At 39.6% G+C, this 26,942-nt stretch overlaps 1 protein-coding gene across 2 annotated transcripts in view; it reads right to left on the bottom strand.

The window, feature by feature from the left end:
* LOC114647308 (annexin A7-like) overlaps positions 1-26,942 on the bottom strand; it is a 61,756-nt gene that overhangs the window by 21,177 nt on the left and 13,637 nt on the right. For both annotated transcript variants that reach the window (XM_051923469.1, XM_028795990.2), the window contains exons 2-3: positions 15,563-15,623; positions 679-907 (exon numbers count right to left, since the gene is read on the bottom strand). In XM_051923469.1, coding sequence (XP_051779429.1) covers positions 679-907; positions 15,563-15,622 — 289 coding nt within the window. In that variant the 5' untranslated portion in view covers position 15,623. The remainder of the gene's footprint in view (positions 1-678; positions 908-15,562; positions 15,624-26,942) is intronic.

Raw genomic sequence — 26,942 nt, 5'->3', positions numbered from 1 at the left:
TAAATAGTACACAAAAATAGTAGCACACTTACATGACAGAGCCTTTAATTTTTAATTTATTTATTTTATAAAAAAAAAAAAAAAAAAAAAAAAAACAGTTAACGTGCATGTGGTTTAACCACATGAACAGCAGATCTTTATGGCAAGGAGTCTCTGACATGTTACAGCAATGTAGCTAAGAAAACATACATCAAGTAGACCTGTCCCATCAGTAATTAACAGATGGCTCTGAAGGCTGGGTCTGTAAGCCTGGGACAGGCAACTGGACGAGGTGGACAAGCAGGATGAGAGGATCTCTTGCAAAGCTACATATGAGCAGAACACAACTTCTGCAGACAGAACACTTACCTGTTCCTATACACTTACAAAGCTATTTTAGAGTATCATTACTGTCATGTGTACAGAAAACATGGAATCTTACTTGCAGCTGCTAATCAACATGCGACATGTTGCCACTCTCTGGCACCAAGATATTTGAGCTTAATTTTATTATCTCACAGCTTACATGGTTTCCATCTAAAGCATATACTGGAGTTATTTTTATGGAAAGTTTTTTGAACTGTACATCCCAACTACTTTGTGCTAACATGTCTCGGGTGTGTAGTATATACAGATTCCCTAGGATTAACTCAAATTATAATATTAAATCCGTGAAGTTCTAAAAATACAGATGCTTACCCCCAGGAAAACCTGGGTATCCACCAGGTGCTGGACCTTGTGGGAAACCTCCAGGAGCAGGATAGCCACCTGGGCCCTGCTGTGGTGGGAATCCTCCAGCTCCAGGAAACCCGCCTGCCTGTCCAGGGGGATATGTTGAACCACCCATTTGTGGGTAGCCTCCAGGTGCCCCAGGAAATTGGAACTGTCCAGCGGCAGGAGGATACATAGAGTCTCCACTACCCTGAGGCTTAAGGAAAAAAATGGCAAACATTAGTATTTAAACACTTTAGAAGGAGAAAAAAAAAGAAAAAAAGATCTTCAACAACTCACTCCAAATATGCAAAACAGTAAATATTACATTCACATTGGAAACATGCTGATCTTTACCACCTCGACTTCAAGTTGTATCATGCGAATGGCTGACACTATTATCTCTCTATGCAAAATTTGCTGAACAAGTCACACACGTGATTTTTAGGCAAAATTACCCCCAATACCTTCTTAATATACACTGTAATCCTAAATAAAGCTATTCATAAAAATGTTACCTAAAGCTAAGACTGAAGTAATAAATACTTTTTTGGCTCAGCAGATTAATGTGATGGGAGTTCAATGTGATCAGCATCAATTAGGTTTTAAAGACAATGTCTCGAGTTTTAAAAACCCAGTGCTGAACCATATTCAAATTGAAGAAATTTATATTTTTTTTAATCAGTTATTAATACTTCCCTTGTGAACAAATGACTGCTGCTTGGTAGTATTGTTCAAATTATTTTTATACCTGTAGTTTCATTAGAGTTGTGATCATTATACAAGACTAAAAACATTTGCAAATGCCTCACCAAACATATTAAATGTAGAAAACAATGCAACTTTCTTATCTGGAATGGTTTACCAATGTCTTCAGCCTGCAGCCTGGATATTGTTAGGGGCCATTAACTGAAACACTGGTTCATACTGCTTTCATAATATTTTGCCGCTCTTTTTTCCCCCCCAATTTGTCAAGCTATAACTCCATAAATAAGGAAAAACATGCGTATCTGAAATTTGGAGGAACAATAAATAGAAAACGGGTGATGCTGTTGTATTAGCATCTTTAATCTTCTTGCATGTCTCTTGTAATTTTAAACTCCATTTTTCTATTTAGAGGAAGGAAAATGATTTATATTCAAGAATTTTTCTTACTCCTAAATATCTAGAAACAGGTTTTTCCTGACAGCCGAAATCAGAGAGAAACATATTTGCATGTTCAGCTTGTGTCAAATGTATTGCCAGAAGCACATGGCTCCCACCAGAACATGTCGAGCCTATACTCCCTTATTACAATAAATTACTTTTACAGATGTTGAAATCGTGTCACTAAAACACAGGTCTGTGCCAACTCACTCAAACTTGGCAATAACCTTCACCTTTTGTGTTTAGCAGTGGTAGACAAGAATATATGATACCTTACCAGGAGTAGAAAACTAATTTAAAAGCATGTGAAAAACCAAAAATAAAATCCAGCTGAGTAAAACACCAATACATGACAAGGCAAGAAACAAGCAGAGTGAAGTAGGTCACCCAGCCTACAGTGAAAGCCTCAAGGCCAACCAGCTGAACTCCCTTGGTAAGGGCAGTAATTTTGGAAGTTACTGAACACAAACCGAAACCGGCCTTCGTTTAGTGCGGCGTTTCTTCGATCCGTTCACTGCCTGTAGAGGGTACGTTTATATGTTGTTTGTCATGCAGTTATGTACACCTTAGGTTTATCTGCCAATAGTACAGATACTGTAGCTAAACATACCAAAAATTTAAAGTTAACTTAGGGTTGGTTGGGGGGAAAAACAAAATGCTTAGGAGAGGTACTTTAGTAACCTGATTGTTATTAGGTAAACCAAAAAAATGGAAGGACTCTATATGTTTAGAGAATTTGGGTTCATCTTCTGAAGGCCCAAATGTAGTCAGTGTATGGCCAAAATCAGCAGAACCAATTCAGACCAGGATGGATAACAGCAAGATGTGGTATAAGGAATCAATATTTAGTTTCTCAGCACGCAGGTGACCAATTCAAACATAGGATGCATACTCAGCAGCACATTAGAATTACAAACCATATCAAACCAATAGTTTAAGTAAAATGGATCTCTGCGAGAAAGGTATTTGACATTATGGCAAGATTGGACTTCCTGGTAGACTATGAAATATTCACCTTACGGCAACATGTCAGCATTAATGATATAGCATTGCAGCAGTCAGATGTATTAAAGAGGAATGTTTTATCTTTGTGCACCAAAGCTAAAAGAAAACGTTGGAACTCAATTGTCTTGTTCCCTTTCGAAGATTATATGGAAAGGATGTGTTCTGTAGCAATTTGTGTTTTTTTGACTGCTGGTTAGAGCCCTGGTGTGCAAATAAAAGCATAGCATTTAAAAATAATGGGATGATTTTTGGGAATGGGCTGGATTTTTCAAGAGAAATACCCTTCCAACCAAACTGGAGGGGACCTTTTATTTTTATCCAAAGACATGGCAGCAAAATTACCTTCCTGACTAATAAGAGAACCATAAAGGCCACAACCTTGTGATTTTAAATCAAAAGGTAATGGTTTATCCCACCACATACTTCTCTGTAGGAATGTAAATTATTTGGGGGAAAATGATGCAGGCCACAACAATATTCTGTCACTTTTTAACTCCGTTGGTCTAAACATCAGTTTTGCTGAATCGGCATCAACTTAGGTGTTATCTTTGACACTAGCATGACTTTTAAAACATGCATCAAAAAACTATCTGAAACTCTTTTTTCTAGCTTAAAATATTGGAAAATTGATTTCTAAACATGGGGAATAATGAGATGAAGGTATTTATTTCTAATAATACTGATTACTGTAATGTGTTATTTGCTGGCTTTTCAAATACAGTAATCCCTCGCTACTTCGCGGTTCACTTTTCGCGGATTCACGACTTCACGGGTTTTTAAATACAAGTGATTGCCCGCCTATCGCGGAAGTTATGTTCCAGACCCATCAGCAACAGGAGAAAATCCGTGATATAGAAAGACCATATAAATAAACATTTTATAGTTTAAGCCTTAAAATACCCTTCCCACATGCTTTAAACACATGTAAACTTATAAAACACACTTTGTTAACACATATGATATGTGGATGTCGGGCTATGGATATGAGTAACATCTCACTATTATAAAACATTTTAACTTCATGCAAGACAAGACAGTGAGACAGGAAAATAGGTGCTGTACAGGCTTTTAAATTATTGACACGCAGAGCGACAAGCAGCACAAAGCCAGCACAAAGTCCACTTCTCCTTAGCGTTCATTCAGCTCCCCACCCCCTTGACAATGCGAAGTGGCAGGAGCGTACTGCGCCTCCGGGGAGGGGAGGGTTTGAGCGAACGTGCGTTCAGCCCTCACACACCCCCACTCCTCCTCCTCCTTCCGAACGCGCAGAGCGACAAGCAGGCATTTTGGCAGAAGCAGCACAAAGTCCATTTCTGCTCAGCTGGAGTTCAGCTGCCCCCCTTAACAAAGCGAGTGCAGACACATCGAAGTCTGATCGCTGCGTGCAGTGTTGGTCTGTGGTGTTTAAGAATGTAGAAAGTGTTTAAGAGCATAGGAAGTGTTTATAAGAGTGTGGGAAAGGTTAACAAGAGAGTGAGAAAGGTTTATAAGAGTGTGGGAAGGGTTTATAAAGCCTTAAAATACGTATAAATAATAAAATAAATATAGGTCACTACTTCGCGGATTTTCACCTATCGCGGGGGGCTCTGGAACGTAACCCCCGCGATAGGTGAGGGATGTCTGTAGTTGTTCATGCGGCCATCAGTTAATTCAAAATGCTGCCGTATGAATCATTACAAGAACTAGAAAGTACAACCACATAACTCCTGCTCAAGTTTTTAGACTGACTTCCAGTTAAGCGTAAGGCTGTTCCTTCTTCCACATAAAACCTTAAAATGGCCAAGGCCCTGCTTATTTATCTGAATTGTTTTATTACTTATGAACCAGAGCACACATTAAGATCTCCATCTGCCAGTTCAGTAAACTTCCAAAGGATTAGCAAAATGAAGGTAGAAGGATAAGCTTTTAGCTACAGGCCCCAAAGCAGTGCCTGTTCAGGTAAGAGATGACTCTTCAGTGTACGCTCTAAATCCAGGGTGAATACTCACTACTTTATGCTAGCATACCCTGGCTGAGGCTTTGTTGGTTGGTCGTTTGTGTAAAAATTAAGTATTACACCAATTGTGATTCATTACTATCCTTTTTTTCTGTGTGCTGCTGTGCCACTCCACTACTTCTATGTGGTTTTATTTACTGTGACTTTGTCTTTTGACATTTTCTGTTATAACTGACTGAACCCCCAAGGTTTTTGTTTTCCCCACTCCTCTACCGTCAACTGGCCATAGTTCAACAGTAATATTAATGGACAAATATTAGGACTCATTTATATTAAATCAGTTTGGAAATACTTTGTCCTCCAATGTTTAAACAAATCAGTCTTTGCGAGTATGTATTATTTAATAACTACGTCAATTTTAACATTGCATTTTACCTATAAACCTGTTACAGTGCTTTAAGCCTACACTCAGTGAACCGTAAAAAGAGAATTCCAGAATGAAGAAAAAATTACATGGCAAAAGCATTTGGAATCTCATCTTCGTCTACTGTCTCGTTTTCATACCTATATTTCTATTAAAAAAAAGTTACAAATAAAATTTTTTACAATTTAGGAAGCGCTGTATTTTTACACTGTCATTGTCAAGCTTGCGTTAGAGTTGCAAGACAGACAGGAAGAGGAGTCCAGGTTTCCAAGGAAAATACAGGTACTTTATATTAATGTATAAAGACATGTGCAGTCTCAAGACTTCATTTAGAATAGGAGCTGCAGGACGGGCAATCATCCTGCTTGATCTCCCATCTTCTAATTAGAAGAACACCAGAGGCTCAGAATCACTTCTGTGGCAGACTGGGTCTGGAGAAAACAGATCAGGAGAGTGTGAGGAAGAACAGATCTAACCCCAGTGTTAAATGTTACATTGTGTGAGAAGCATGGTATCCGGTAACCCTGATCCTGCAGAGGAAGCACCGCTTCCATCAGACATGGGGAATTACCAGCAGACCCAGTCACAATACTATATGCATTTTCCCCATATTCGTTATAACAAAAAAATTAGTGTAAAATTATGGTCCCGTGAGTTTCACTATAACAGGCTTTCACCTGTATTAATTTTTTATTACAGGTTTAATTCATATGTAATTTGTGTATAAACAAGCCTTGGTAGATGCTTCTGATAGTTGTGCATTCTTTTGTATTTTACTTGAAATCATCCTTCCATTCAAATACAAAACACATTTACTATAATAATGAATATTTTACTAACTCCCCCTGCTCGCTTCGCTCGCCAACCCCTGTGTTTGGTTAATTGGATATACAATTTTACATTTTTTTTTGGAATTGTTTCAATTTCATTATTTTCACTTTTACTTTAAAGCTTCATTAAAAACAATATTTTTTGGAGACACATTGTGACAACGCAACGTATAACTGCCCGTGAGTGAATATTGTTTCTGTTTCTGTAATAAATAATCCGTGTTTTTTTGTTTGTCCCTGTGATATATTGATTGTCAAAGCAAAAGTTATTCTCACGGTAAACTGTAAACATTTTACTACAAATGGCATATCATGATCTCCTTTGGTGTGTAATGTTATTCGCGGAATATATACATCACCTTTCTTTTTGCCTGTTAAACTTTGCATCGCTTCTCCGAGATCATCAATATACACCCGACCGAATTGTGTACTCTTTGAAATGTAACTTGTCATTCCTTTAACTGTTGTGGGACCACAGATTCTCATAGCGTATGGTCCATTATTGTGTAAATCCACGTTTTGTCCATTGAATGATGCGAATGCGAAAAGACTTTGTTGTCTACTTTTTTTTTTCAGACCTCAATTTGTCCTGCTATTTTTTTAATTACACCTGGTTCTGATGATTATTCACCTTTTGTTTGCGGTAATGCAATCGTTTCTATCTTTTCTTTGATACTGTAGTGACTGACATGATAAAGTGTCACAAAAGTTTTACTTGAACAATCGCTAACTTCCTAACCCCAAACACAACATTCTAGCACCCTCTCCAACGCCCCCCCCCCACCGCATCAAATCAATACCCCGCTATCAGTCCTCTGTGCTGTACTCCGCTTTCCCTCAATCGGACCCAACAGTCACTTAAAACCAAAAAGCCCTCAACCTGGCTGGGACGCTACAATACTTTCGAATTTCACTGCTTTCATATTCTGTACCTTTGTCTGCATGTGTATCGCGCCATCGTTTGTTTGAGCCTTTCGAATTCCACTGCTTTCATAATCTCTTATCTGCCTTTTTTTCCTCTCCAATGCCTTTGGGTCTCTATTCTCCGTATTGTCCTTATATGCTTTATATGCGCTGAGAGCACAAGATGTGTGTGTACTATGTGCTTTTACACGATTGATTTTTTTTCGATGGGTGTGCTCTTATATATTCCGTACTCTCTTTGTGGACCTTTGCGGACCCCGTAGTGTGTTACGTTTGACTCTGGGGTGCAGTGCAGAATCCTCTTTTCTGTGTGGCTGTCGTTAGTCATTAGCTATGGGCGCCTTGTTTATCCAGGTGGGCTTGTGTTTGTACATTTAGTTGAGCTGTACGCGCCTGCGCAGTACGTCTCATGGTCCCATCGCCGTGTACCTGCGTCCATGCCATCCGGTTTACCATTCTCGGTTAGTAATATGGATAATAGGAATAATTTTTTTTTCTCCTTTTTTTATTTTTGGCTCACTATTCACAAATCATCTTTTACCAGACACTTCTGGCCAAACAGTACCTGTGTATTCCTGCTGCCAACTTAACATCTTAGTACAAGTAGTGACATTGTATCCTGGCACAGAGCATCTCAAAGCCAGAGACACTAGGATTTATATGCAAAAAAACCTAACAAAATAAAACCATGTGGTTCACCATATGAGGCTAACATGCTACATCCCCTTTCATTGTTTACACTTAATTTTTTATTCCTGTTTCCACTGACTAAAAGAAAGTCATTGCCTTAAAGTCTAATAAATGTCTTGTAACATGTTCAATCAACTGTTGGTTGTTACAGCAATTGCCTAAAAGACTGTCAAAATTTAGATTTGTATTTACTTATTTATACTGGCCAATGTTCAATTTTGATTTCTTTGCTGCTGTATACTACACTGTAACAAATAGGCCTTTTGGTTTCTTCTGCATTCAAATACTATTTAAATATAAACCTGAGCATGAGGAAATATAATAGTCTAAACTTATTAAATACAGTGATCCCTCGCTATATCACGCTTCGACTTTCGCGACTTCACTCTATTGCGTTTTTTTCTCATACACGCTTACGTCACTACGCGTGCACTTTTTGAGAACTTTTATCTAAGCCCCACGATGGCTCCTAAACGTGCTGCTTTTTCTAAGCCTTCTGACAATGAAACTAAGCGCCGGAGGAAGATGCTTACCATCCAGAAGAAGGTGAAACTCTTGGATATGATCAAAGATGGCAATACAGTACACTACAAAAGCCTCCTCACACATGAAGACAGCGCCAGCAACTGCCTATCAAGATGTTCTTCAGCCGTGCACCCAAACACTCACTGCCTACTCCTAGTACTCCTTCAGCGGAAGAAGACAACGACACACCTGCTGAAGATACTGCACCACCTTGTCACGCTTGGGTCACAGATTTGCACAGAGACACAGGAGGTTGTAGAAAGAAAAGAACTTTATTCAAAGCACTGCAAACAAACATTTGTCTCTTTTCAAAAGTTTAAACGTGCTCCATGACAAGTCAGAGATGACAGTTCCACCAGGAGCAGAGAATGTCTGAGAGACAGAGAGAGAGAAACAAAACCACCAATTCCAAAGCTGAGAGGCGCTGCACAATACTTTTAAGTAAGCAGAGTACCGTGTGAGAGGTTTATCGCGCATTATAGCGCAAGTAAGAAGGGTAAGGAGCAATGTGAAGGTAGACTGTCAGCTGTTTCGGGGGTTTTCCCAGGGGCGTCTGTGTCCTCTGAGGGTGTGGTCAGCGCTCCAGCTTACAACCTGAAGACTCTCCTACTGAGCTCGTGCCTTCATAGGTTAGTGGTTGTGTGTAAGAACTGTGTGTGTGTGTAATTAAATGTACAGTACAAATAATAATAATATGATATTTGTAACGTCTAATATGTCTTATTTTGTCTAATATATTGGGTAATGCGAGTGTAATGGTGACTAAAGGGTGTTATTTCATGTCTAGAGGGCTCTAATAATGTTAAAAACGTATTTAGAAGGTTGTAAACAGGTTTTCTATACTCTAACTGCGAAAATATTCGATTTATAAATAAAGAATCCTACTTCGCGAAAATTCATTTATCGCGGTAGAGTCTGGAACGGATTAACTGTGCTAAACGAGGGTTCACTGTAAACTGATAACATTTTTGACCATATAAGATAGATAGATACTTTATTAATCCCAAGGGGAAATTCACAAATTGCACAGCCCTAGAACATGTGCATGTGTTCTCATTACGAGATTGAGCTAAACTATACCAAACCAGCAAGAATTCAGCCACAAACAAAAAAATAACTTAACTTGAACATATTAAAAATTACAAGTCGACTATCAGCAATCCAGTTCCACCGCTAATTTCCATGAACATAATTTCAAATTTCCTAGGTTGGAGCACCAACCTGCCTCTTTGGTTTTGGTGCCATTGGTCACAGAATCAGTGGTTTGCACAAACTTGTAAACCCTGGAAAGCCATTCCTACTGGTTTTCCTGCATGTATTATAATCTGCTCACATTAGGCCCCAGTCATGTTTCCAATGTGAAAAGGAAGTTCTTCTCATGGTGAAAAGCTTAAGCACCGTACATTGTTCATAAAAGATAAAGGTTAACTTTAAAATAAATAAATAAAAACTACTCGACAATGGTGTGTCTATGAGAAGCCTTTGTGAATTATGTAACATTGTGTGATGGTGCAGGTCCTGTTCCATCCTTCCTCTTCCAGCTCTGGGGAGTCCCTTGAACCCAACACTGTCAGTAAAGAAACGTGATGAGCTGTGCAAATGGGGACAAATCACTCTGAGCAAGAGGATAGTGAAAAGCAGTGTATAGTGCTTTTATTAAAACAGTTAAAAAAAAAAATCAACACTGTTCAAATAAAATAGTGCAGTGCTCAAAGTTAAATAAACAATAAACCCATAAAATGAGTTGATAAAAAATGGAGGTTAAAATAATCCCATATACATCCATAAAAACGAGGTTAAAATAAATAGCCTGGAAACTGTACAGCTGGCGGCTCCCGTGCTTATCCCAATGGGCTTTGCAAAAGGGCAGTCTCCCAATTCACAGGTGCAGCTGACCTCCAACTGGTCCAGTTGCCTTCCATCCCCTGGCTACGTACAACTTGTCCCACCAGGCCGAGACTTGGGTCCCCAGTGACCAGGTCGCTCACACTGGTGCTCTCCCTCCCAAGCCTCCTCAGGTTTATGTGGCGAGTTGCCTGTAGCCTCCAGCACCTCATAACTGCTCAGCTGGAGCAACCGCTTTCTACTGCCCCCATCGACTGTCGGCCAAACACTCTTCCCAAGAGGCTCTCCTCCCAGCTGCCTGCTATCCAGCGAGCCTGCTCTCACTCACTCACGCACTAGCACTTAATGCCTCCTGCCTTCTTCGCTCTTTAACCTTATTGCTTTATTTGTCCCTCTCTGCACTCACACTTCTCCTTTAATAATGGGGACATGGAACAGGTGTGGCGATTAGCAGCTCCCGGCATCGATTACAGACACGGGCGATCCCGCACCTGTGCACTTCAGTACATAAACACCCATACCTGCATTGCTCCCAGGAACCAGTCTCGCTATGCTACCACACCCCCACCTTCAAGCCGTGAGTGGCAGATTTAAAAACTGGTCATTCATTTACAGCTGCGGACTACTTATACCACACACTGGCTCTCCAACAATGTATGACATAAAGAAATAGAAAAATATTCCCAGTTCTTTTGTTAACAGTGGATCAAAGAAATAGATGGGCATAACAAAAACAATGAAAGATGGAAAAAGATCAGAATTGGATAAAGTGCTGATAATGTGGTTTTAGCTTTGTGTCCGAGGATAGGTGAAGGAACAAGCAAAATGTCTTCATGAAGAACTAGGACAAGTGCGAGTGTAGTGAAGGCTGGATTCAGTGTTTTTATCAATCAATTCAATTCAATCAATTCAATTTTATTTGTCATTTAGCAGAACATCCAAGATGTGCTGCAGAACGAAAATACGATGCACAAGACATTAATAAAAACACATAGTTACAATCAGCCTACAATAAAATACTAAAATGCTTCATTTAAAAGACGAATGGCAGTAGGAAAAAAACTGTTTTTAAACCTGGTAGTTCTACATTTCAGGCTGCGGTACCTTCTGCTTGAGGGCATGAGGGAAAAGAGTTCAGAGGCAGGATAAGTAGGGTCTCTAGAAATCCGCACAGCTCTGGCCAGACAGCGTTGTTTTGCCAAATCTTGTACATTTGGCAACGGGGCTCCAATGATCCTCTCCGCAGCCCTCACCACTTTCCTCAGTGCTTTCCAGTCCGAAGCGCTGCAGCTCTCCTGCCACAGAGAGCTGCTGCTGGTTAGCACGCTCTCTATGGTCCCTCTGTAAAAAGTGGTGAGGACTGACTTACTGAGATGGGTCCTCTTTAGCCTCCGCAGAAAGATCAAGCGCTGGTGAGCTTTCTTGATGACGGAGGAGGGGTGCAGGGACCAGGTGAGGTTGTTCGTCACATTAACTCCCAGGAACTTAGTAGACTGCACAATTTCCACAGCACTGTTCTTAATGTAGACCGGGATGTGTATCAGCGGTTTCTTCCTGAAGTCAATCACCAGTTCTTTTGTTTTTTCGACATTCAGTATCAGATTGTTTTTATCACACCATTCCACAAATGACTTCACCTCCTCTCTGTAATCCCCTTCCCCGTCACCTCGAATGAGACCCACCACTGTTGTGTCGTCCGCATACTTAATAATTTGGTTTGTGCTGAACTTGGCACAACAATCGTGGGTCATGAGCGTGAAGAGGAGGGGACTTAAAACACACCCCTGTGGAGAACCTGTGCTCAAGGAGATGGTATCTGATTTATTCTTTCCTACCCGTACGTACTGTGGCCTACCCATTAGAAAGTCCAATATCCAGTTTTGCAGAGGTATGCCCAGTCCCAATGGGCCCAGTTTGCTGATCAAATTCTGAGGGATGATGGTATTAAAAGCCGAACTAAAATCAACAAACAACATGCGGACCATAGCGTCTCTATTCTCCAGATGTTCCAATGAAAAATGGAGTGCAATAGATATGGCATCCTTTGTGGCACGGTTGGAGCGGTAGGCGAATTGGAGTGGGTCAAAAGAGGAGGGTAGGACAGAAGTAATGTGGTCCTTGATCAGCCTCTCGAAACATTTCATCACTACTGATGTTAAGGCTACAGGGCGATAGTCATTCATGGTTGTGACTATGGGTTTTTTCGGAACTGGGATGATTTCTGAGGTTTTAAAGCAAGATGGCACAACAGCTTGACACAGAGAGATGTTAAATATATCCGTAAGGACGTGTCAGCTGCTCCGCACATCCTTTGAGTACACAACCTGGTATCTGGTCTGGTCCCGCAGCTTTCCTTGGATTAATTCTCCTCAGAGTCCGTAGAACATCATCCGGTTCCAGACACAGTGCCTTATCAGGATGAGGGGTGGCCTTCACTGGTGATGTATCAACATGGCTTAAAGTTGCATAGATTGTGTGGCAAAAAATATTCACCAGAAAAGGAAGCAGCTGCTGCATTTGTTGAGGAGTTAGCAAAGTTACTTTCTGTTGAAAAATTAGGTCCTGAGGCATATCTACAATGCCAACGAGTGTCTTGTATTGGAGATGCGCTCCAATATTTAGAACTTTTACAGTTTTTGGGTAAACAGAGTGTGTAAATCTAACCACCAATGATCTGGCAAACTCACAGGTCCCAACAATACCAAATTAGTGATGGTTAACCTATGACTTTTTTCATTTCTCACTTGTGCACACTGGCATATATTTTTCATGCAGGCAGCTAGAGAAAAGAGACATGTCCAAATGACAAAAACATTTCTAAAACCATAAACTTTAAAAAGACAAGAAAAACACCTCCTTATCTCACTCCTTTAGGCACTGTGGCCTGCAAAGCACAAGACTGGTAGTACAATTACTGGGATATTGCTGTGAATCCCCAAATGAGTCACTACGCTTAACAGTGCCTCGCACAGTAAATACCACTATACAATTATTATTTTTATTTATATCCTTGATGTTTAATAACAAAAAGCTTTCAATTAAAAAAAATAAAACTAAATACATTGTTTTGTAAAGCTACCTATAAAAACGAGCAAAATACAGTACAGGTGCTGTTCATTACATTTGAAACTAAACTCAACAAGATCGTGTTTTATACTTGCTGTGGACAGATGACGCTAAATGGCATCAATCCACAGAAAGCCACAACAGGCTTAGTGACTCATATGCAAAGAAGCTTTTTGGCTTGCATAACCACATGCCATTAGAACTGTAAGCTGAAACTGAGTCACAATCATTAGCACAAACAAAATTCCTATTGCTAACTTTTACTGTCTAAGCAAACTGTCAATGATTATTAAGAATATCTACCTTTGCCCTGAAACACTGCACAAGCACACACAAACTAATGAAACCAACCAAAATAAAAACCTTGACAAATCTTTGTAATTACTGAACAAATGAACTCTTTAGACTTTCAATGTTTTTATTCTAGGCAAATATAGAAAGTTTAATACACTAAATGCAGTTTGAAATATTCTGAGCTCTATGGAGTCTGTGGTGTAGATAAGTGAATTATATTTACTTTCGCTACTTTACTGTAGATTATGTAGGGAATTATATTGTTAAAAAGTATTTTGAAATGCAAATACTTCCTCTTTAAAAATTACATTATTTAGTAAAGATTCAACTTTCATCACTTTCACAGTAGATCGTAACAAGTACAATTGACTAGCTATGTTCAAAATACAAAGTCCACATTGTTACCCAATTTTCAGGGATGATTCTGCTTACCATGCATTTGCTAGGTGTGTACAATAACATATACTTTCAAATTTTATTGCCATATATAGTACAGTTTTTATGAGTAAGTGTCTGTTCTCTCTTCTGTTTTCTTTTCTGGTGTCCTTTTGGTGGTGGCGCACCATGATGTTCCAAAAATGATGGATGGATTAAAAGCCAGAAGTCTGTATGACCATCAGCATCAAGCGACTCCGTGAGAACCCTAACTACAAAGAGGACTATTTCATTTATGTTAGGTAGAATGCCCAGAGGGGACTGGGCGGTCTCATGGCCTGGAACCCCTACAGATTTTATTATTTTTCTCCAGCTTTCTGGAGTTTTTTGTTTGTTTTGTTTTTTCTGTCCACCCTGGCCATCGGACCTTACTCCTTTTCTATGTTAACTAATGTTGCCTTATTTTAATTTCTTATTTTGTCTTTTATTTTTCTTTTCATTATGTAAAGCACTTTGAGCTACTTTTTGTATGAAAATGTGCTATATAAATAAATGTTGTTGTTGTAGGTGTGTATATATGTTAATGCCTTTGAAAAATAAAGTCCATTTTATTCTTGTGTTATGCTTTCCAAAGAACAACAATATTTCTAATTTAGTTTTTTTTTCCCCTAAAAGTAATTAAATTGCACTTTTACATTAGTAGTTTCCACTTCATATAGTTTGACGTAACGGCCAATCCACATGGAATCAACAGCAACAATGTCACTGTACCCAATACTTAGTGTGCAAAATTTTAGGCTTGTATGTTCATTAGTTTCTGGGATGTGGAGGCTATAAAAAAGGGCTTGTTGACACTAATTTTAATGTTACTAAAAATGTCAATTTGCAAGGATTGTTATTTAGTATTGGATGTCTAACTTTGAAAAACAGTTGGTGTGTACAATAACATATACTTTCAAATTTTATTGCCATATATAGTACAGTTTTTATGAGTAAGTGTCTGTTCTCTCTTCTGTTTTCTTTTCCGGTGTCCTTTTGGTGGTTACAAATTTGCCCATTTATGGCTTGCTGAAATATTATTAAACAAAATGTATTTCATGTTGTGGAGAAACTTTGGCTGTCTTTATCTCTACACTAAACCAATCAGATCTTTCAAATTTTGATAGGCATTACTCATGTTAAAGTTCTTCTTTAGCAACCAGGTGCCTGTCTAAAAGATGGAAAACAATTTCACATCTACTTCAAACGCATATTGGCCATGAATGACAAAGTCTTGTAAAGACAGCATGTATGAAGCACACTGGAGATGCCAATTTGGAAACATTTTCAGAAATCTGTTTATTTGACACAGATGGACTTTTAAATAATTTTTTGACTAAATACCACACTTTCCACCTTTGCACAGAGATATGAATCAACTACTGTCTGCGACACTCCCAACGCCTGGCAAACATTTTAATTCTGTAAGGAATTTAACTTTTTTGACTGGCACACTAAATGTAAAAAGGAAAACAATGTTTAAATTACTTCAGAAGGTCAACAGAAATGTCTAATTAGTAAATGTGCTTGAATAAAAAGCAGATGCCATCATTAAGCAAGAACAGGCATTACTAAATTAGGATAATCTTCCAGTGCATTCTATTGCATTTTGTGGAATGGATCTTTGAAAATCAGATTTTACCCTCGTCAATTGTATTTAATTTTTATTTTACCAATATACAAATAACCACATTCAAAATAAACTCAGTAAAGGAGCCAGGTGCTTCAGGCAAAACATTAAAAATAGGACAAATATAATATTAAAGAACTTACAGGATATCCAGAGTAGGAAGGAGGAAAGCCAGAAGAAGGTGGATAGCCTGGGTATGACATTCTGAAAATAGACAATAAATAAATAAATAAATAAATACTTCATAACAGTCTACAGTGAAGATCATCACAGAACTATAAAGCAGTGTACGTGCTTAGAATTAAAAAGGCACCCTTACAATAATGGCTTCTAAAATAAATTGATCATGCTTTTTCCAAGGATACAGAGGTTCACAAAAGAATAAGAGTCTGCTTTCATAATTATACTGGCGACAGAGTCTGCAGAAAAGAATTATATCAAAATTAGTGTAAATGCGCAGTCCCTGTATTAAACATTCTATACATCACCCTAATTATTCTAAGATGTTGAAATTAGCTTCCTACATACTGTAACTATTAAGAGATATAAATGATCTGTCAATTAATCAAGAGTGGGTCAGTCTGGGTAAACCCCAAATGTGTCAGCACCCATACAAAGTAGCAGGAATTCACTACACAACAAGCAATTTTGTAATGAAGAAATAAAAGAACTACAGGAAAATATCAAAAATCCAGAGATTGTATTTAATGAACAAAATATTTACAGTATGTATGTATTCCTTTATTTCAAAATTACACTTGTATGCCTCATCAGCCGTTATGTACAGTACTTCCAAAGTATCAGAACACAGGTTGAGTTCTACCATGAGCTATGACTACATCCCATTCATAGGAGACCTTCTTGCATGAATGAAGGTGCAACAAAACAAGGCACAATAACAGGGCACTTCTAGCTAATGGCTACCAGAGCAAAGTTGAAGAAAGTGCCTGACAGGATACCAGTGAACTTGTGAACATTCTCACACTTGGGTCAATTTGGAATATATAAATAACATGGATGTTATAAGAATTGATACTCTCGTACCAAGTTGATTCCAAAATGGCAAAAACATAATGGTACTACCTTTTTTTGTTACAGCATTAGTACCACCAAGTGAATTCGAGCCTTCAATGATGAGTTAACTGCAAGTGGACATATTACCTCACAATGCACAATAACATGTGAGAAAAGCTTGAGTAAAAGTTACATGTGAAAATGACTCACATTCCTACAGCACCACATCAAAAGATCTTGAAAAGAAAAAACATCTGAACTGATACATGAAAATGCTTTGTATTCGAGGCATGAGAATTATGCTTATCCTTTTTAATAAAAAATAAAAAAATATCACATCAGATCAAATAAAAAAAATCTAATCAGCACATACAGTTCAGGGTGCGAACACATCCAGAATCACACATATAGGACTGTGGAATGTAGAAGGAAACTGCCCCCACCAGCCGTGTTAAAAAAAAAAAGTTATAGCAAATAAATCGAGACAAGTTTCAAACAAAGTGGTTGCTTAACTTGTGTAAAGAAGTAATGAAATAAGTTGAACCATTTGTTAATACCAAAACAAAATTCATTTAGTGTTACAAGTCAAAGTCTCTTTAGTAATATGACATTCTGCTTTAACAGAAGTACAACACAGACACTCCAGTTAGAGAAATGCAGACAAAACTGCATATCAAATATAAATCTACAAATGCTTAATTTGCGCAAGTTGTTTGGTATTTAAAGGCAAGCTGATATTTATGAGAATAACTCATAACATGATGAACGCAGTGAAAACACATGCAGTATAACATACATGTGTACATATTAGAATGTAATGCAGTCACTCAGTTACAACTGAAAACAAGTACAGTAAAAGCAGTCCATTAATTTTCTAATTCTGGATTTGTACAAAAGCTAGACAATTACACAGTGAACACTCATTCAAGATACTCTGAAAACAGAACAACAAATGCTGTTTTCACAACAGCTCTAATAATGGATTAATGTAAAACAGACAAGTCTAATTTCACACAGTTAGCCAAGAAGTTGGGTGTAATGTAATAAGGATGGAGATACAGTATTTGAGGGTGGGACAATTAAAGCATCATAAGTTTGAGACATTTAAAATTGAAATAAATGTGACTAAAGAGTGACATTTTAAAACAGATACATTTTTTTTGTTTGTTTTTAAACCAGCTAAGGATGCAAATATAAACCTTACAATACCAAAGTTTACAAACCTACTGGAATGATTACCTGACAAGGCAGATTTTAAAAGCATGCTGTAATAAAAACTGCTTTAAAGGGTATGTTTAAAGGGGGGGAAAAAAGTAATCTTGGAATTCACTGATTCAACAGCACAGATAATAATGTTTTAATTATTTTTAGTATTGATTTTAAGCAGTACTCTGGAGTTACATTAAATAATTGGGCAGAGAATAAAACTGGAATGTGCCTTAATTAACTCTTTTAGGGCGGATGTCGACAGGAGGGGTTGAGGGCGAATGTCGACAAAAGTCGACATAGAGGGATAGAGGGCGACAATCAGCTGTTAATGGCGACAAAACTCACTGTCACGTCGCAGGCATTCCCTCTGTGCTTGGAGGAATGCTAGACTCGTTGACTCGGCAACTAATCCTTGCGTGTGCGTGAGTTGCGAAATGTAAACAAAGGCAAGATGGCATCGACATGTCACAAGGGAGCGAAGCGAGTGCAGAAAAGAAAACACTCGGCAGACCATGTTTTGCGCATTATCGCGGAGTCGGACTCTGATTTTTCAGAATTGGATTTTATTGACAGCGATCAGGAGATCGAACAAGAGAGTGAGAAGCCGGCATCAGCTGATCGGACACCAGCCGATGCCACGCCAGCTGATCCGCTGCCAGCTGAACAATTCGTGCAGCCGATGCATCTACGGCAAAGTTCGCGTGGGAGGAATACAGAGACATTGATCCGTGGGCTACCGGACTTCACAAGACGGCATGGCTTGCTGTTGGACACGACAGATCACCAGCTGCTGAACTACTTCAGGCTGCTCTCTCCTGATGCTGCTTTTCAGCTACTGTCAGATGAGACAAACAGGTAGGCAGAGAAATTTTTTGAATCGCGGGCTGCGCTTGCATCGCATTCTCATTTTTCAAAGTGGAAACCCACAACAAAAGACGAGATGAAGCGCGCTGTGGCATTACAAATAGAGATGGGACAGAACTGGAGATATAACTTCAGAGAGCATTGGTCCAAACGTGCTTTGTCCCCTGGTGGCTTTGGACAGGTTATGCCGCGTGATGATAGGTACATGCTGCTGCAAAGTTTTATTCAGAAAACTTGGTGGCAGTGGCATGGCACGATGGCAAACGGGTGACTTGTCTCTCTACAGTACACACTAACAATATATGTGAGAAAGTACAGCAACAGACAATTGAAAAGTAGGCACCAAAGCAACACATATTGTAAGCAGTGCAATGTGGCAATGACTGAAATTGGCTGCTTTGAGCGAGATCAGGCTTTGCAGGACTTTGCTGTGTAAAATGTATGTGATATGTATGTGAAATCATAGAGTATGCAGGCTCATACAACATGCAAGACAGTAACATTTGTCAAAAGTAAATATTTTTTGTTGATTTCAATTGCTTTGTGTTTTTTTTTTTTAAAAAAAGTTAGTTTTTGGAAAAATATTCAGCCCTGGGAGAAAAGAAACAAAAAAAAATTAGCCCTAAAAGAGTTAAGATAAATCAGGTAGTCCATGCTAATATTTTCAAAACCACTATGCCGAGATCACCCTAAAATTATAACACCTCCCTAATTTGCTGTAAAACTGGAGAAAATCCTATATCACATATTAAATTCAAGTCTTGCACTGTAATTAGATATTTATGAATGACAATACTAGTTTACTCAAATAATAGCTGGGAAACTACTTAAATTTACCTAAAAGTACTTTAAAGTTGTTACTATTATTTACTATTACTATGTTACTATTATTCTACAGAATTACACAAAAACTACATTTTTACAGAAAAAAAAAAAACAATACTGTCCACCTGAAAAATGGAGGTATTTTGAATTAAAAAGCCGGTAAAAGGGATTTCTGTTTTTGCTTTGGTATCAAATATTGTGAAATTTCACTAGTATGAAATCCCTGTTAACCTTAGGCCAGGTTTATACTTTACGCGACGCGATGCATGCTGCAGCGGACGCTCCTGCTATGCAAGCATTTATAGTTTATACTTCCACGCGTACTTTACGTAAATCTGGAAGAATCCACCAGGCGGCAGTGCGAGATATTATCACGGTGAGATCAGGTTCGGCTTCGCTGTGTTGTGTATTGCCTGGAACACCCATTAAATTCCGATGACACCTTACCACAATATCTCTGAAAAGGATGTTTTATGATTAAATCCATCAATCCAGGGATGTGTCCATTCCAGCTAGCATTGGGCACGAGGCACAAATAATCCCTAGACGAGGAGTCAGCTCATTGCAGGGTAAATACAAGCACACACATACACTGGCGTCATTTTAGTGTCACCAAATCTGCATATCTTTGGAAGGAAACCGGAGCTCACTGTGGAAACCCAACAGGAAAACATGTACACTCCAGGCAGGGAATACCAGCAACGCGACTCCCTGCAAGACATCAGTGATAACGCTCCGCCACCGTGTCACCCCCATGTGTGTAATCATTAACAGTGTTCATTATTTAAACGAAATTAACAATTTATCTGTAAAATGTAACATACATACTTTAATGCATTTCATCATGAAAGTGATATCAAGTATAAATCTTAGGATTCTAAATGTGCAGAGAGTTGGAATATCATACATTTAATGTGCTCAGTGTGGTGATCTATTGCTGTTTGCCGCTGCTGTCAGGTCCAGAGGAAGCCAGAGAAACAAAAAAGACGGCACATAAGACGGTATGTGAGACTTTTAAAATGTATCGTGTCATTATGATCAGGAATATGCGATGTTTGAATATAAAAGCACCACGAATGCATCTGTATGTCGCCATTCTGCTTCACCACAAACATCGAAGCGTTCACATCGATCTCGTAGGATCCGCAAAGTGGCTTTCTGTCACAAGTAGATAGTAGAGACTCCGACGTCACATTCCAACTTTTAGAACACTATGCAATCCCCTCCCCCCCCCCCCCCCAGACTTTTTGCTGGTACTGCAACTTGCGCACGTGTCGCGTTAATTTCTGAGAACCTGCTCAGAGGACGCATGAAATGAACTCTGGGAACTCGTGGCAGCCATGATGCGTCCACGTTCTGATCATGAAGTATAAACGAGCCATTAAACTCATGGTTTTGAGAATGTGGGAGAAAAATCCCATGCAGAAACTGGGAAAACATATAAACTCCACAGACAAATTGTTTTGGACTCTTGACATTCCAATCACTCCAATTCTAATTTGCTTCATACAGTACGGCAGGTAATTTCTGGTTTCTTTTCTTATAACTTATCATGCAACTCGAACACCATACTGTATACGTTTCTCTTTCAGATGGAATCACTAAGTTTACTTGTTCAGATATTTGCACTTATCTGTGATATATAACAAATGAAGTTATTAATGCAAAAACAAAATGCACATAATTTGGTGTTTCCATATAAAAACAAACAAGTGGACTCATTATGGTCTACTATTGACAGACCATATCTTCATCAAATCATCAGTCATGCAAATCTTCTTTCGGCTGCTTGATCTGTAGCGATAGTAGGGAGCAGGTTGAAGAGACCCTGGAGAGGTAGAGATATGTTCTGGATTGGACAGGAAAGAAGGTCAGTAGGGACATGACAGAATACATGTGTATAAATGAGAGGGAGGTCAGTGGAATGGTGAGGATGCAGGGAGTAGAGTTGGCGAAGGTGGATGAGTTTAAATACTTGGGATGAGCAGTACAGAGTAATGGGGATTGTGGAAGAGAAGTGAAGAAGAGAGTGCAGGCAGGGTGGAATGGGTGGAGAAGAGTGTCAGGAGTAATTTGTGACAGACGGGTATCAGCAAGAGTGAAAGGGAAGGTCTACAGGACGGTAGTGACACCAGCTATGTTATATGGGTTTGAGACGGTGGCACTGACGAGAAAGCAGGAGCAGAGCTGGAGGTAGCAGAGTTAAAGATGCTAAGATTTACACTGGGTGTGACGAGGATAGATAGGATTAGAAATGAGGACATTAGAGGGTCAGCTCAGGTTGGACGGTTGGGAGACAAAGTCAGAGGAGAGATTGCATTGGTTTGGACATGTGCAGAGGAGAGATGCCGAGTATATTGGGAGAAGGATGTGAAGGATAGAGCTGCCAGGGAAAAGGAAAAAAGGAAGGCCTAAAAGAAGGTTTATGAATGTGGTGAGAGAGGACATGCAGGTTAGTGTTCTCCCTAGTGTCTTTTAGCCGAGCGCTCCACCCGGCTAACTTAGTCGAGCGCCCGGCTGGAGAGATGACAACCACAGATCTACAGGCACAGGCGGATCTAATGAGCTGCAGAGATGGCAAGGGAAGAGAGGGCAGATGGGCAAATATTTTAGAAGCAGGATCACATGTGGCGAGGGGCGGAATGTTACCATCACTCAATGCTGAACAAGCTAATAGCGGGGACAAGGCGGAGCAGAGTTCACAAGCAAAGAGTATGGGGAGGTGGGCTTTCAAGAGGGGGCTGTAAATGGTAATAGCAGGGGTGGAGCGGCAGTTCACTAGCAAAGAGGATGTGGAGATGGGCGGGCGAGAGGAGGACTGATAAAATAAAAAAAAGTCTATTGGAACCAGCCTGTCAGATATCAGAAAAAGGGAGTCAGGAAGTGACATCTCTGTTCTCAGTGTCCGTGCAGTCTGTAGCGTACAGCAGCTCTCTTCTTGTTCAGTACATAGTAAACCAATATATATATTATATACAGTTGTTTAAGCGTTAGATGTGTTCTGTGTGCCAAAATCTTTGTAGCACTCACTGTGGTTCCTGTTAAAGTGACTCCCTCTGCCGTTTTTATATTTGCTCATATTTGGACCGGTGTCCATATTGCATAAAGTGTGTAGAAACCCTTGCAGCACACAATGTGTCCTGAGCAAAATTTTTGTCACTGAATTGCTGAGGGTTTTGTTGCAGTGACCCAGCTGCCATTCCTTTTTTTGTTCATATCTTGCCCTGCCGTAGTGTAAGTGTGCATTGAATATCCAACAGGCTTCCCACTTTCACACTCAAAAGTCTTATTCATAGGTACTTTTAATTTTCTCCACAAAAACATTTTACCAACATGAGTAAAAAAAAAAAAAAAAAAAATGTTCGGAAAACAACACTGCTCAGTTTTTTCAGAAAAGAGACGCCACAAACTAATGACGGGGCAGGGTCAACTCCTGATGTGGCAATTTCAGACATAGACATTGCAGAGGCTGGTCCATAGGGGGAAATCTCTTCAGCACACACTCTGCCAATTGATAAAATCTAAGCACTACTTATCCGGCATCAACCAACAATGGTTTAAAGATTTTGATCGGCTAATGGTCAAAGGAAATGGTATGTGGTGCTCATTGTGCATGAAATATTCAAATAAACACCCAAGGAGGGAGTTACCTTGGAAACATGCCATGCACAAGAATTTGAAAAAGAAAGCTTGCTGGACCATGAAAAAAGTAAAAACCCCCAAAAGTACATATACAAATCCATAAAAAATCCAATAAAAGGTGGGAATAAAAGTCAAATAAATCCATTAAAAATTTGTGGTTAAAATGCAGTCTAACTCCTCCTGATCTCAGCCCACCTCCTTCTCTCTCTCCAGCTCACCCATTGCTCGCGTAGCCGGCGGAGACTCAATAGCCACGAGCTCCTTTTGGCCGACCTCCATCTTGGTTTCCTCCAGGCATCACGGCCAGACCGTCCGAGGTCGGCTTTCCTCCCTTCTTCCTTCGCGCTCACTTGGTCGCACCTCAGAAGCCTAGAGAGGGCACCTGCCTTGCTCGCCACATTCCACCTGGATGTTCAGTGGGGCAAACTAGCCCCTAGAGCACCACAGCTAATGCTCCTTCACGGGGCCCCAGCTTGTGTGGTCTCCTCCTTTCAGGTGGCCAGATTGTCCTTCTAAGACTGCCTTTCACGTCCTTTAACCTCCTCCTGTTTCTTTTATTCTTCGATTTCTCCACCTTTCCTTGTGACAACTCAGATATACATCTCATACATACACATCTATAGATAGATAGAGTGCATCCGGAAAGTATTCACAGCGCATCACTTTTTCTACATTTTGCTATGTTACAGCCTTATTCCAAAATGGATTAAATTCATTCAATGGATTAACACCCCGAAATGACAGCGTGAAAAAAAGTTTACTTGAGGTTTTTGCAAATTTATTAAAAATAAAAAAATTGAGAAAGCACATGTACATAAGTATTCACAGCCTTTATTTGCCGTGAAGCTCAAAATTGAGCTCAGGTGCATTCTGTTTCCCCTGATCATCCTTGAGATGTTTCTGCAGCTTAATTGGAGTCCACCTGTGGTAAATTCAGTTAACTGACATGATTTGGAAAGGCACACACCTGTCTATAAGGTCCCACAGTTGACAGTTCATGTCAGAGCACAAACCAAGCTTGAAGTCAAAGGAATTGTCTGTAGACCTCTGAGACAGGATTGTCTCGAGGCACAAATCTGGGGAAGGTTACAGAAAAATGTCTGCTGCTTTGAAGGTCCCAATGAGCACAGTGGCCTCCATCATCCGTAAGTGGAAGAAGTTCGACACCACCAGGACTCTTCCTAGAGCTGGCCGGCCACCTAAACTGAGTGATTGGGGGAGAAGGGCCTTAGTCAGGGAGGTGACCAAGAACCCGATGGTCACTCTGTCAGAGCTCCAGAGGTCCTTTGTGGAGACAGGAGAACCTACCAGAAGGACAACCATCTCTGCAGCAATCCACCAATCAGGCCTGTATGGTAGAGTGGCCAGACAGAAGACACTCCTTAGTAAAAGGCACATGGCAGCCCGCCTGGAGTTTGCCAAAAGGCACCTGAAGGACTCTCAGACCATGAGAAAGAAAATTCTCTGGTCTGATGAGACAAAGATTAAACTCTTTGGTGGCAGCATCATGCTGTGGGAATGTTTATCAGCGGCAGGAACTGGGAGACTAGTCAGGATAAAGGGAAAGATGACTGAAGCAATGTATAGACACATCCTGGATGAAAACCTGCTCCAGAGCACTCTCGACTTCAGACTGGGGCGACGGTTCATCTTTCAGCAGGACAACAACCCTAAGCACACAGCCAAGATATCAAAGGAGTGGCTTCAGGACAACTCTGTGAATGTCCTTGAGTGGCCCAGCCAGAGCCCAGACTTGAATCCGATTGAACATCTCTGGAGAGATCTTAAAATGGCTGTGCACCGACGCTTCCCATCCAACCTGATGGAGCTTGAGAAGTTCTGCAAAGAGGAATGGGCGAAACCGGCCAAGGATAGGTGTGCCAAGCTTGTGGCATCATATTGGAAAAAGACTTGAGGCTGTAATTGCTGCCAAAGGTGCATTGACAAAGTATTGAGCAAAGGCTGTGAATACTTATGTACATGTGCTTTCTCAGTTTTTTTTATTTTTAATAAATTTGCAAAAACCTCAAGTAAACTTTTTTCAAATTGTCATTATGGGGTGTTGTGTGTAGAATTCTGAGGAAAAAAATGAATTTAATCCATTTTGGAATAAGGCTGTAACATAACAAAATGTGAAAAAAGTGATGCACTGTGAATACTTTCCAGATGCACTGTACATATCTATGCACTGTAGATATCTATCTATAGATAGATATTCACGTCTCTGTGGGCGCAGCGCCTTAATCACCTGCCGCAGAAAGCCAATGAAGCAATTGAGAATGATCACAACCACATGTGCAGGTACGACTCGCCCCAACTACCTCATTAACTCCCTGCAGTCGTGCAATCGCTCCCACGGATAAATCCATAGAGCCATGTTGTTAACACTGGCCCATTTTTTTTTTTGAAGCCATGGACCCGCTATATTACATTCTTTTCGATCATTAATCCAAAAATGGTAGCCCTTCAATTTTAAAATATGAAAGTAGCAGGCAAGAATTGACAGTTGCATCAAAAATGATCAAAAGTCAATCATACAAAGACTTCAGCCCAAAACAGATTTTACTAAAAATGGCAACGACAGAGCTCGAAGTCATTTCCAAACTTAGCCAAACTAGCTCATATTGGGCTAGTGATCCCAGTGAGCACAGCTGAATGTGAAAGGAGGTTTTCTGCCCTTAAAAGGATCAAGACATGTTTGAGAAATCGCATGAATCAAAGCACGCTAAATAATCTCATGCTGATCTCCTTGGAGGGCCCAGATCCTGGGGACTTTGATTATAGAAAAGCTGCAGACAACTGGGCCTCTAGGAAGAAGAATAAGTATTTAACTGAAGACATCTTCTGCATATGCAAGTTGGCTTTGAAGAATATTATGTGAATTTCCCATTGGGATTAATAAAGTATCTATCTATCTATCTATCTATCTAATATTTTTAAATTTTTCTTCATTAGGTTTCCCATACTTTTTTTCCCATTGTTTTCACTTTTCTTCCCGACAGCGACAATACTTGTTTGTACCTCTTGGGTTATGTCATAACAATTATTTAAAATTTTTGTTAGGGTTGCAGGATCCTGAATTGGATACTTCTTAAATTTAATAAAAATATTCTGGTGCAAGTGTCAAACCTTAAAAATGGAAGTAATATTGAGCAATGGAAAATAATTAATAAATTAACTAAATAAAAAAATAGTGCACATTTAAATTTTCTCCACTACCAAATTTCCCCGTCCCGCCTCACCTGGCTACTTTTTCATGCCATCCGGCTGGAAAAAATTTCTGGGGAGAACACTGCAGGTCATGGGTATAACACAACAAGATGCAGAGGACAGAAAGATATGGAAGATGATCCATCATGCAAATAAAAATATCGATACAAATTTGGTTGAGGTGGCTAGCGTTTTGTGCCAAAGTTAGCGTTGCTGCCTTACAGTTCAGTATCTTTGGTCTAATTCTTGCCCTGGTAACTGTCTCTGTAGACTTAAAACATTCCTGTGAAGATATGTGTTCAAGTTATATCAATTTCCTTTCTCATTATAACATGTGCATTAGATTAACTGGAAACTCTAAATGAGCCTGTACAATGGGAGTATGGGCGAGTGTGTAAGTGTTCCCTGCAATAGACTAACGCAATAGTTATGCCTTAGCCCTAGCCGGGTCAGGATTGTTTTCATTTCCCACGACTTAGAGCTGGATTAAGTGAATTCTAAAATGGATGAACACACACCGTGTGAAGCCAAAATCAAAAATAAGTTATACTTGAATGCAAGGCTACAGTACAGTACTATAGTCCAGTTTTGATACTCAATTTAAACAGGAGCAAATAAAAGCACTTGGAGAACAACCAGAAAAAAGCTACTCGACTAATTCAAGTTTGGTTTTACAAGCTGCGAGGTAAGGCTGAAAGACCAGTGTTTGGTTAGAAACACTGACAATTACAAAATTAAAGTGTATGCTACTTGACACTT

Source organism: Erpetoichthys calabaricus, chromosome 2 (assembly GCF_900747795.2).
Source record: "Erpetoichthys calabaricus chromosome 2, fErpCal1.3, whole genome shotgun sequence".
Taxonomy (NCBI): Eukaryota; Metazoa; Chordata; class Cladistia; order Polypteriformes; family Polypteridae; genus Erpetoichthys; species Erpetoichthys calabaricus.
Note: the sequence above shows the minus strand (reverse complement) of the source record. Positions and strands in the feature narration are given on the sequence as shown.